The sequence below is a fragment of the Calliopsis andreniformis genome, chromosome 6, assembly GCF_051401765.1.
Source record: "Calliopsis andreniformis isolate RMS-2024a chromosome 6, iyCalAndr_principal, whole genome shotgun sequence".
Taxonomy (NCBI): domain Eukaryota; kingdom Metazoa; phylum Arthropoda; class Insecta; order Hymenoptera; family Andrenidae; genus Calliopsis; species Calliopsis andreniformis.
The window spans coordinates 22,538,460-22,548,553 of record NC_135067.1 but is presented as its reverse complement, the minus strand read 5'-3'; the positions used below and the strand labels follow the sequence as shown (position 1 = coordinate 22,548,553).

The window sequence follows — 10,094 nt, the reverse complement described above, 5'->3', positions numbered from 1 at the left end:
GTTTCTGGGCCATTGTGTAATAACTGAGTGACGACACTTTCTGTTTGGGCATTTTTTTCCTGGTAAACTGAGGATGTCTTACCAAGAATTAATCATAAATAAATAAAGCTACTGTCTTAAGCAGTAGGTCAAATAGGAGACACCTATTAGGGGGCTATTCTTAGCTGCAAAGCCGATTCTAAAAGCAAGTTCCTTTAAAAAAACTATACTTGGAACCAAACTTTACTAAAATAAAAATTGTCACGTCTCAACGTAGGACTGTATTTAATTAATGCAGGTGTTTTCAACTGTTTCACTATAGAATATAGTCAGCTCCACACCGTCATTATTTCGCTGAGACCCAATGACCGAAACGAAGCTTTTGTTTGTGGCGAGCGAACCCCGTCAAACGCATGCTTCTATTTTTATGCGCAGTATTCTGCTCGTAAAAAGCCCGTAAGCATGTACAGTTTTCTCTTTCGAACACGCCGGAGAACAGAGTCCTCTTTCTTTCCACGCGTGCTCGCGTGCTCACCTCTTTCTCCGACGGAATGCACGCCCGACATTTACTCTTTTCGCTTCCCGCCGTAAGAGATTACGTCGACGATCCCACGTACAACGCGTTGCAACGCGCGAATGCAATTTTCGCCTCCTCTCAGTGAATGCACGCCTCTTCTACGATTTCGCGCTGATCGATATTCACTCTCGCCGCTTGCTTAAGCAGCCCAGAATAAATAAAACAGGGGACATGCGACGATCCATTAAAAGTATTGAATGCACCTGTTGTTAGGAATCAAATTTGCATTTCTGGATCTGTTTGAGAGAAGTATTGCACTTGCTTCTTTCTTCCCTGGCTCAATAGTCTCTTAGTCTCCTTTTGTGTGTCATGAATGATTCACAGAGACTCAGCCACATCTCAAAAAAACTAATTTGAGTATTTTGCGTAGCGTCGAAAATAGACACCTCGCCTTTCTTTGCCCACTCTTTCGTTTCCATATTTGCATCCCCAATATCTTCCTTCGATAAGCGATTCTAGAGGCAAAGGACATCGAGATTACGGTACCCTCTTCGCATGCTGATGCTCCACGCTTTTCGTGTAACCATGACGCGCTGTTTTCGTCTTTTGTGGTAAGGGATCTCGCAAACGAATGCGAAAGGAGCATAGCCCGAAGTGGGGGCACCTTCGAGGAACCGGTCTTTCGCGATGTCTCGATGTAAACTGGGCGATGACGTAGACCGCAGAGACTCCCCATCGAGGTGTCGCACCAATGGTCATTATTTTCGCGTGCATCGTGTCGTAGATATAATGGCTGATTGCCGACAGTGCCGTTAACGAGCCAGAAGGAGTTCTCGTCGGATTGCTTCGAATCAGAAAATTTATTGGGCGGAATTAACCCACTGCGGGAGACTTATTGCCATTGTCAATGCCATGTCTCCGCGAGTCTCGAAATTACCCAAACGGTTTTCAACCGTCGACAACCCATTAACTCCCACAGTTTTAAACACAGTGTCTATCCAGGTTACGTAATAAAAATGTCTTATTAGAACAGTGCATTGATATATCCAGCGAGGTTTTCCTGGAACGCAATATCAATGCCCGATTCGTTTCTAGGATTACACAAAATGAGTAAGACACTGTAACGTAACCTTGTCGGAGAAAAATGAGTCGATGATGCAACAGGAAATGCGACGCACCTTGCGGGGGAACATTTAGAGAACTTAAGATCGCGTAACTCTGGTAACACGCTTGTCAAGACCGCGGGACATAAAGTGATTTATTTACCCTGTGATTACTAAATTATCGATATCGACGCGCGGATCTTACTCAAGGCACAGACACTGCAAAGGATATCTCAGAAACAAGTAGCTGAATATCTATCTTTTCTATTTATTTCGTTACTAATTCTCACTAAGACTGAAAACTGAAAAATTTGATTGCGCCAGATTTCGGGTGGCTTATAAAATAATTGTTAAAAGTGTGAGTGCCTAACAAGGAGGTATTACCTCATGCGTTCTGGATCGCACTAGAACCGCCAAAAAATCGAGGCCGACGAGTGCATACGATTGATCTCGATCTCGACGAGTCGATTTCGGTTAAGGAGCGAAAGTACCACACCCGTCCACGCGAGTTTCCCGTAAAAAGTGTCGCCGGGTCATGGCGTGGGCAGGAAGCCTGCAGGCACTGCTACACGAGAAATCGACTTCGATTGCTCCGTATTTGGTGAATGCGCCGAGAAATCCGTAGGCGAACCAGTAATCGCGTCATCCGGGGACCAACGAGCACAGACGAGCAAAGTAACTACCAACGAACAGAAGAAACGTCACGAAACAAACGATTACGCGTGTCCTAAAGCGTGTGCATCCTTCATCCTCATCCTCGCGCAAGGTAAACGTTCTTGGAACTCCTCGCGTGTGACTCATTCCCCTCAAACATTGCTCATTCACAAATATGAACAGTTGTTTTCCTTGTAAGCAATTTGCGAAGCGTTCAAACAATTTTAACTTAAAAGTATTATTCTTTCGATTTCCCCATTCCACTTTACACTTTAAACACGTGTGCCTTTGTACTTCAACAGTATACTTTTACAAAAGACGGGTGAAACTCGTCAAGATCATCGTCACACGCTAGCCAAAAAACGCAAAAAGAACTCGGGCGCTTGTCTATCCATGTTTCGACGCAAATGAATGTTTTTCGATGTCTTGACGTGATCCATTCGCGTTCCACGGAAAGAAGGACGCGATCGAATTCCAACATTGCGACGCCTTAATCAGCGTGTTCGAGACGCCAGCTTTTGCAACGTTACGTGCATCGTATCGAAATCGATCGTTTCTCACATGGGCGCGTCGATCTTTATGGTTAATAAGGTTAAGTATATTTGAGAAAAAAAAGTGAATCAGGCGATATCCCTTTCCACGATCCTGTCTCTGGGGAATCGAAAGCTTGGTCGACTTGAAAGACGCCCTTCGTAATGGCGTCATAATGAAGCAGGGTCCGCCGCGTTCTCTCCTTAATTAACGTTAAAAGGGAAACTTTTGTAATTTCGCTTTTAAGGCGGATGTACTCTGATTCTCGCAGTAATTGAATTCTATCGATGCACCGGCAGATCATTGAAAGCGTAAATCTACCTTTTAGATACGTTTTCATGTTTTGATACTTTTGCGCTAACTCATCGATGATGCAAACGCTTCTGTTGCATCAGACTTGTTACGTGTGAAGACGGCGACAGCTCACAGCGATCGAGATCCATCGCTACCATGCATGTTTCTTCTCTCGGTTGAATTAATAAGACTAGGACACCCTAATGAAGATGAGGTAATATTGATATTCATACACAACGCAACGCATGTCTGAGCCAGACACTGCAGATTTTACACGTATGAAAAATACTCTACCCTACTCAAATGACTGTAGGAACTCCCTGACCCCTGACCCTTTCCACTCCGACGTGGAAGATTGTTCCTTAGTCCCTGACCTATTCCTCAGAAGACTCAGAAGACTTCGAAAAGAAAAATCCCCTGAGAAATGGCTCAAAAATAAGACAACTGTCCTTCAATGAGTAAAGATACATGAAAAGGAAACAGCATCGATGCGCCTTGTTGATTTACATTAACTGGAAGTCGGTGGTACGAAACTGCATCTTCAGGGTAAGCAAGGTAAAAGTGGAAGAGGAGGCGTGATGATCTTGTAACACGCGAGGCAAACGGTCCATAAACGGACATACGAATTTACAATCTGTCCATGGCCGGGATGGTAGGGGATGAATCAAGTGCATTTGCAGTCTGTGATGTCATGAACTGTTTCGTTCTCGCGAGTTGAGTCGACCTAAGCGATCCTTAATATAGTGATAAATATTCGAGAGAGTTCGCGAGGCTCGCCGAGATACGTGGCAAGACAAGCGTACGACGAACCAGAGATCGCGTTTCCCTGCGTACTTGCGACCGTGACACTAAATTACCGACTTAAACAGTGGTTGTCAATCCACACTGGTGGACACAATCGCCCCATATACGAACGTCGCGACACAATCGATCATTTCTTCCTCGCGCGACGCGTGTACTTGAGAAACCGGAAGACCCAGACCCAATTCAACCCGAGGACGAAAGCCCGCGAAAATGAGAATAAAGAAGCTCTTTAGGAAACTGAGATACGAAGGAAGCAGAGGAAGGACTCTGTTTGTCTGAAGGACTTTGAGAAAGAAAATAGTAAGCAAAGGAAGTATTCGATCAGACGCGCGACATTGATTAGTCTCCGCTGTCCGCGTCGGTGAAATGCCAGCGGATTTCACTGTGACAAAAGGTGTCGGCCACCCACGACAACGGAGTATCAGCGAAAATGCAATTACGATCTTGGTATTAATTACAGCGTGAATTGAAATGCTTGGCGCGGTTGACAATCGATCCAGAGAAATGCAATTTCGGTAACAGGCTGTAAAGACGCCGCTTGACATGGAAAATTTCCAGGGTCATTGGCAATTGGTACTAGGTCAATACGAGTAAAAAATGTAACCCTAGACATTCCAACTCTTAGACGATTGGTTTAAATCTTGTTTTCGTTACATTTAGATTCCATTATGTCAAACAGCCTTCTTATTGGAATTTGGGAAGAAGCTGCTACTTTGACTGCTTGCTAATATTGATATTGACTGCTTGCTAATATTGGCGTTTTTCGGAAAGGCATTCCGTCGGCCTGCTGGCCTACATATCGCTTTAATGCCGACGCACGCAAAGTCTATCATGTTTGCACTGAATTTCGTAGTGATTGACGAAATAACACGGCTACATACGAATGCATGTCTTTAGCACTGCGGATGCGGTTACCACAGAGAGTATTGATGAAACAAAACTAGGTACATGTACATATATATGTGGTACTTTGAAGGAACGAAGTGTTTCGTGATCTAATTAAATTGGTACCTCCTCTTCGCCAGGGATTTCAAACACAGTATGGGATAATACTCCCATTTTTTATGCCAAAATCATTGAGGTATTCATTCTGACCTTAATATCTACTTCTCAGTCATTTCTAAAAACCGTCAAGAAAGTAAATATAAAAGATCCATGAATCAGAGTAGAGTTGATTAACCGTTAAGCTCTAGAAAAGGTACCTATGCGCTTTTAAGCTCAATCTAGAAAAAAGTAGAATATACGGTGCGAATACGGTGACTGATAAGATCTATTTAATACGATAAAAATTGACCTACAGTTATACACCTTCGTGTTCAAGGTATCATAAAATCAATTCGAAGATATAAACGCATGAAGTTACTGTTCATACATTAATACTGACTTTCTCTTATTCTACTTTGTTTTTATGTTAAAATGATATTATCTAATTGTAGTAATTATAATTGATTAGTGTTCTCAACGAAACGCGTTGCGCTTATAGAGAAACTGCATCGTGTGCAAAGCCCCTGAAATACGGCAAACGTTATTACACCGCTGTCAGGCACACGGCGTTGTCATTAGCGCCGTGAATCTTACGCCGTGAAACTATGTGAATCTTACGCCGTGAAACTACATGAATATGCATTTCAGAAACTTTCGATTTTAAAAAATAGTTAACAAGATCGTCCCTATACTGCTCGTAAAGTGCACTAAACACAACTGATGTTTTAGTTAAAAAGAAAAAGGGAATGAAAAGTTTCCAAATCCATCAACGCTGATTTTCTTTAAAAGGAATCATTTCACAGGTATGATATTTAACTAAGAGCGCTAGTATTAAAAACTGTAATGACACTCACCTCTAGAGTTCTATCGCTCTAACGACGTTTCCGCATAACGTATCGATCATCGTCCTCGGAAAAGATGACAGCGATTCTTCGATCATTGTCAATTGCATGACGACACTGTGAGAAACGCGTGACGAAACGGCACATTTGTTTCACGATCAAAATCTGAATCGACGCATGTTCGGTAACGGCGAGACGCCGTTGCACCGACGACGGTTCGCACCTCACAGAAACATCGCGACGTCTGACGTTCCCGCGCCCATTGGCGTCGAGACGACGTTGTCATGACGACGATACACAACACCCGTTTGCACATGCGCATTCCCTTCATGTCTAATGTAGTTTGCGCGCCAATATTAAGGGTATTCTAAAATGTTTGACTACATCCAGCTAGATCGTGTTAATGTGTGTACAACTTTGAGTGTCTATAACTCAGAAAGAAATGTGTTTGAAAAATAGCGTTTCTTGTTGTATGTCTAGAATTCCAGTGTAAAATTTAGACACATGTCACGGTATCATTCTGTAAGTACGGAGTGAAAGAAGTTTCTAATATTGGTAAATCGCCGCCGACTGAAATAATTGACTGACTTAATGACTGTTCTTTATAACTTGACAAGATTCTCGGTTTTATTTTACTTTCATGTATATACATAAAATTATGTTAATCAATAGCAGTACAATCATCAGACCTTGATAATAATTCAAATTTTAATTTATCACTTTTTCGAATTTTAAATGGATTCCATTGACTGCCAAAATACTTAAACTCGTTCTACTTGTCTTGAGTGGTATCTCTGTCTTTTCGCAAACAGAAACATAATAATTTTTCAAAATCGTGATTAGACCAAATTTCGATTGTATTTGACCGAACTGTTTACCTGTGAGACAATATAAAAAGAGGATTATTGTCAGAACTGAATTTTTTGTTTAAAAAAAGCGTTTACCTATACAATTTCTAGGTCCTTTCCCAAAAGGTAGAAAAACCATGTGTGGTCTAGTCTTCTTATTTTCTTCAGAAAATCTTTCTGGATCAAAAAGTTCAGGACGTGGATAATATTGTGGATCATAGTGTATAGCATATACAGGTATTACAATTCTCTGATTAACATGCAACTGAATTCCTGTATTCCCCAACATACAAGGTTTTGTTGTTTGTCGAAGGATTTCAGAAAGAGATGGATACTTTCTTAGAACTTCTAAATAAATATCACACTTTGTGTAAAAGTATATCAAGTTTCACAAGATGTACTTATATATAAAGCAATTTTAGAGTACCTTGAATAACCATATTTAAATATGTCATATTCATTAAAGCCTCATATGTTATCTGATTATTACATTCAACTAGAGTATTTGTAATTTCATTTCGTAATCTCTCTTGAATCTGCGGTGCTTGTGCAAGCTCATATAGAGCATAACTTATAGTACTTGCAGTTGTGCAAGTTCCTGCCAGAAAAAATGTAAAGACCTGTGCTGCTACTTCTTTGCTTGTTAAACCTGGAATTGACAGTATTATAACAATATCTAGGTGAAACAAAAAACCATACATATATTGCCTGGAACTTACGCATATTTTTATCTTCTCCTTGAACCTCTAAAAGTATATCTATGAAATCATAACATATTTTATCTCCATTTTCCTTTTCATATCTATGTTTTTTAAATTCTACAATTTCTTTTATTATATTAAGAAAAAAATCACTGTTCAGTCTATGTAGCTTAAAATATTTAAATGGTATAGGCATGTAGGATAAAATAAACTTTTTTAAATATCCTCCAAAACTGGGTTCAAAAACCATACGTCCCACTTTTGTAATTAGTGCTTGTTCATTGACCATAGTATGTGCATTAATGCCAAAAATATATGATCCAATAACACATGCAGTACATTTTAAAGCTACTTCTTGACATTCAATTACATTGTCTTTATTCATTAACTTCTGTAAATCGTTTTCCATATACCTACCACATTCTGTGATTAAACAGAACATTTTTTTTAATTTACTGCTATTAAACATTATATTAAATTTTGTTCGAAAATATTTCCAATGTACAGAATCTATATTGAAAAGATGCTCTGTGATAGATTTAACATCTGCATTAAAGTTTATTGCACGATCCGCAAAATTGTCAAAATTATTAATTAAAATGTCTTTGATTAAATCAACATCTCGAATAATTAAGATTGGAATAGACATATTATAAATACCAACAACTGGCTCATTTTCATACTGAGTATATACTTTTCGAAGATAATCAGTATAGGTAGGTCCACCAAGTAAAACAGAACCAATAGTACCAAGGAAAGGTAAAGGTCTTGGTCCTGGTATTCCTTTAGAACTCCAATGATTGTAAGAAGTTACATATTTATAAAGAACAAAACAGATTATACCTAACACAATATGTACTATATACACAGAATATGCACTATTCAGATCCATACTTTGTACTATGTTACACAATTCTAAACAGGAAGAGTAAGCCTTTTACTTGAATTTCAAATTTTATACTGCTATTTGCAACAATTTCATACAAGGTTATAAATAATTTTCTGATAAACTTATATTTTAATAGATAATGCTTTGAGTTATCTGCTGTTCTTTTTAGCCACTGATAAAGAAACACCAATATTAATGAATATTGTAACTTCCCTGGTAATGGTTTCTTGACTATGCTTCATATTCATTTTTTTTTTAAATATATTTATTCAAAATTTAATTACAAAATTGTTTAGTACAAAGACACAATAAAAAGGCACATCTTTTCTTAAAATATAAACAAAGTATCTTTCTTAGCATTAAAAAAATTTTGTTATTGGAAGCACATTCCATTCCTATTTTCCCTAAACTTTATCTGTTAATATAACTACCCATAATATGAAATTAAGTGTTTCAGTATTATTTTTTATGCTATACTATGGTAGTTGCGAAATGTCAAATTATCAAAATGAAAAGGATATTGTAAAGTTGTAACAAATTACTATTATATTATTATTTTGTAATAATCCCAAAATGAATATCAATTTTCATTATAAATGGTTAAAGATATGTTATTATAGTAGCTACCGCTTCATATACTGTAACAGCAGTACCAAGTCCAAATGATAATGCTCTGGCAGGTTGCATTGGACAAACAGCATATACTAAAGTATGAGCAATTCTACACAACGCGAAACACCTGATTAAATTAGTAGCTAACCATACAGAGGGGTTTGTAGTTAACCACAGAAGCGTAACCACCATCCAGACAGGAATATTTTCTAGGTCATTTAGATGTGCTCTGCGTACCCTTTCAACGTCATCATCACTGGAACCAACTGTTGCTTTATGTGTAAATTTAGTATCTTCAGGATTCATAAATACCTATAATAAATAGAAAATTGATTATATTCTTATACTTACTGTAAAATGTATAAAAAATGATAGTATTTACTATCATTGAAGCCTTTACCTGTTTTCTAAACCGTTGACGTGTAGTCAATGGTGCCATTGCCAGTACCTTTAAACCAATAATACTGGTCCAAAAGGCAAAAGTTTTAAAAAGCTCTGGATTTATGTTCAGCATTTTTTAAGTAAATTGACTATGTAAATTTTCAGTGTTCTGCCTGATACCAGTTTCTTCGAAAAAATATTCACCTTGTCAAGAACAAGTTATATCTCAAGCACCACGTTTAAGTTCTACTAAGAAATGAATTCGCGAATCCAAGCCTTTATATGTGTACGTAGCTACAAGGTACTACATACAAAAAAGATTATATAAATTATAAATCGTGATGCTGTAAGGCTGAGTATCATCATGAGTCAACAAATTTACGTTACATACAAAACAGAAATTATCATTTTCAGTGTTTTTTTTTATTTTCGATTTTATAAGTGTACATATTTTTAAAAATTTACTCATAACAGTAGTTCTAAATTAAGCTTAATCTATCGTATTTACGTGCATGTATGATTAGAGATTAAAAAAAAAACATAATTTAAACTGAACTCAATAATTAGTATGTAATCTTTAACACGATAAATCTTATTTTCAAGTTGTTTTGTCCAATATAATCCAATGAGCAATTCTTTAGTCGTAATTTCGCTGATTGGCTATTTCCATTGGTACGGACACCGAATCCAATCAACGTTTTTCTTGAATGATAAACGATTAACCAGAGACCATAAATATCACTATTTAATGCGTTATGTGATTGGAAGCGCATTTCCCAATAAGAAAATCGGAATTCTAGAAATTTTTTAAATCGAATACCGATTCAATTAAAACTTGAATTGTTAATAAAGAGAATCGAAAAGAAAATGATCATGACGTTTTAGCTGTAATTCAATTCGGTAATAATTAACATATAAAGGAAAAATAGAAGAGAGAGCGCAGGGCGCATGCGCG

The 10,094-nt window shown here is 37.9% G+C and overlaps 2 protein-coding genes across 2 annotated transcripts; both read right to left on the bottom strand.

Annotated features, from left to right (window-relative positions):
- Positions 1-6,312: 6,312 nt before the first annotated feature.
- On the bottom strand, positions 6,313-8,581 carry LOC143180196 (putative cytochrome P450 6a13). Its single transcript, XM_076379755.1, has 8 exons — positions 8,578-8,581; positions 8,431-8,541; positions 8,219-8,377; positions 7,725-8,172; positions 7,276-7,670; positions 6,984-7,205; positions 6,653-6,904; positions 6,313-6,586 (listed from the first exon to the last, which is right to left on the bottom strand). The coding sequence occupies exons 1-8, from the start codon at positions 8,579-8,581 to the stop codon at positions 6,417-6,419; spliced, it is 1,761 nt and encodes a 586-aa protein (XP_076235870.1). The 3' UTR covers positions 6,313-6,416.
- On the bottom strand, positions 8,406-9,548 carry LOC143181126 (microsomal glutathione S-transferase 1). The gene is made up of 3 exons (XM_076381369.1): positions 9,531-9,548; positions 9,159-9,443; positions 8,406-9,070 (listed from the first exon to the last, which is right to left on the bottom strand). Exons 2-3 carry the CDS (start codon positions 9,270-9,272, stop codon positions 8,747-8,749), a joined length of 438 nt encoding a protein of 145 aa, XP_076237484.1. The 5' UTR covers positions 9,273-9,443; positions 9,531-9,548; the 3' UTR covers positions 8,406-8,746.
- Between the last annotated feature and the right edge of the window lie 546 nt (positions 9,549-10,094).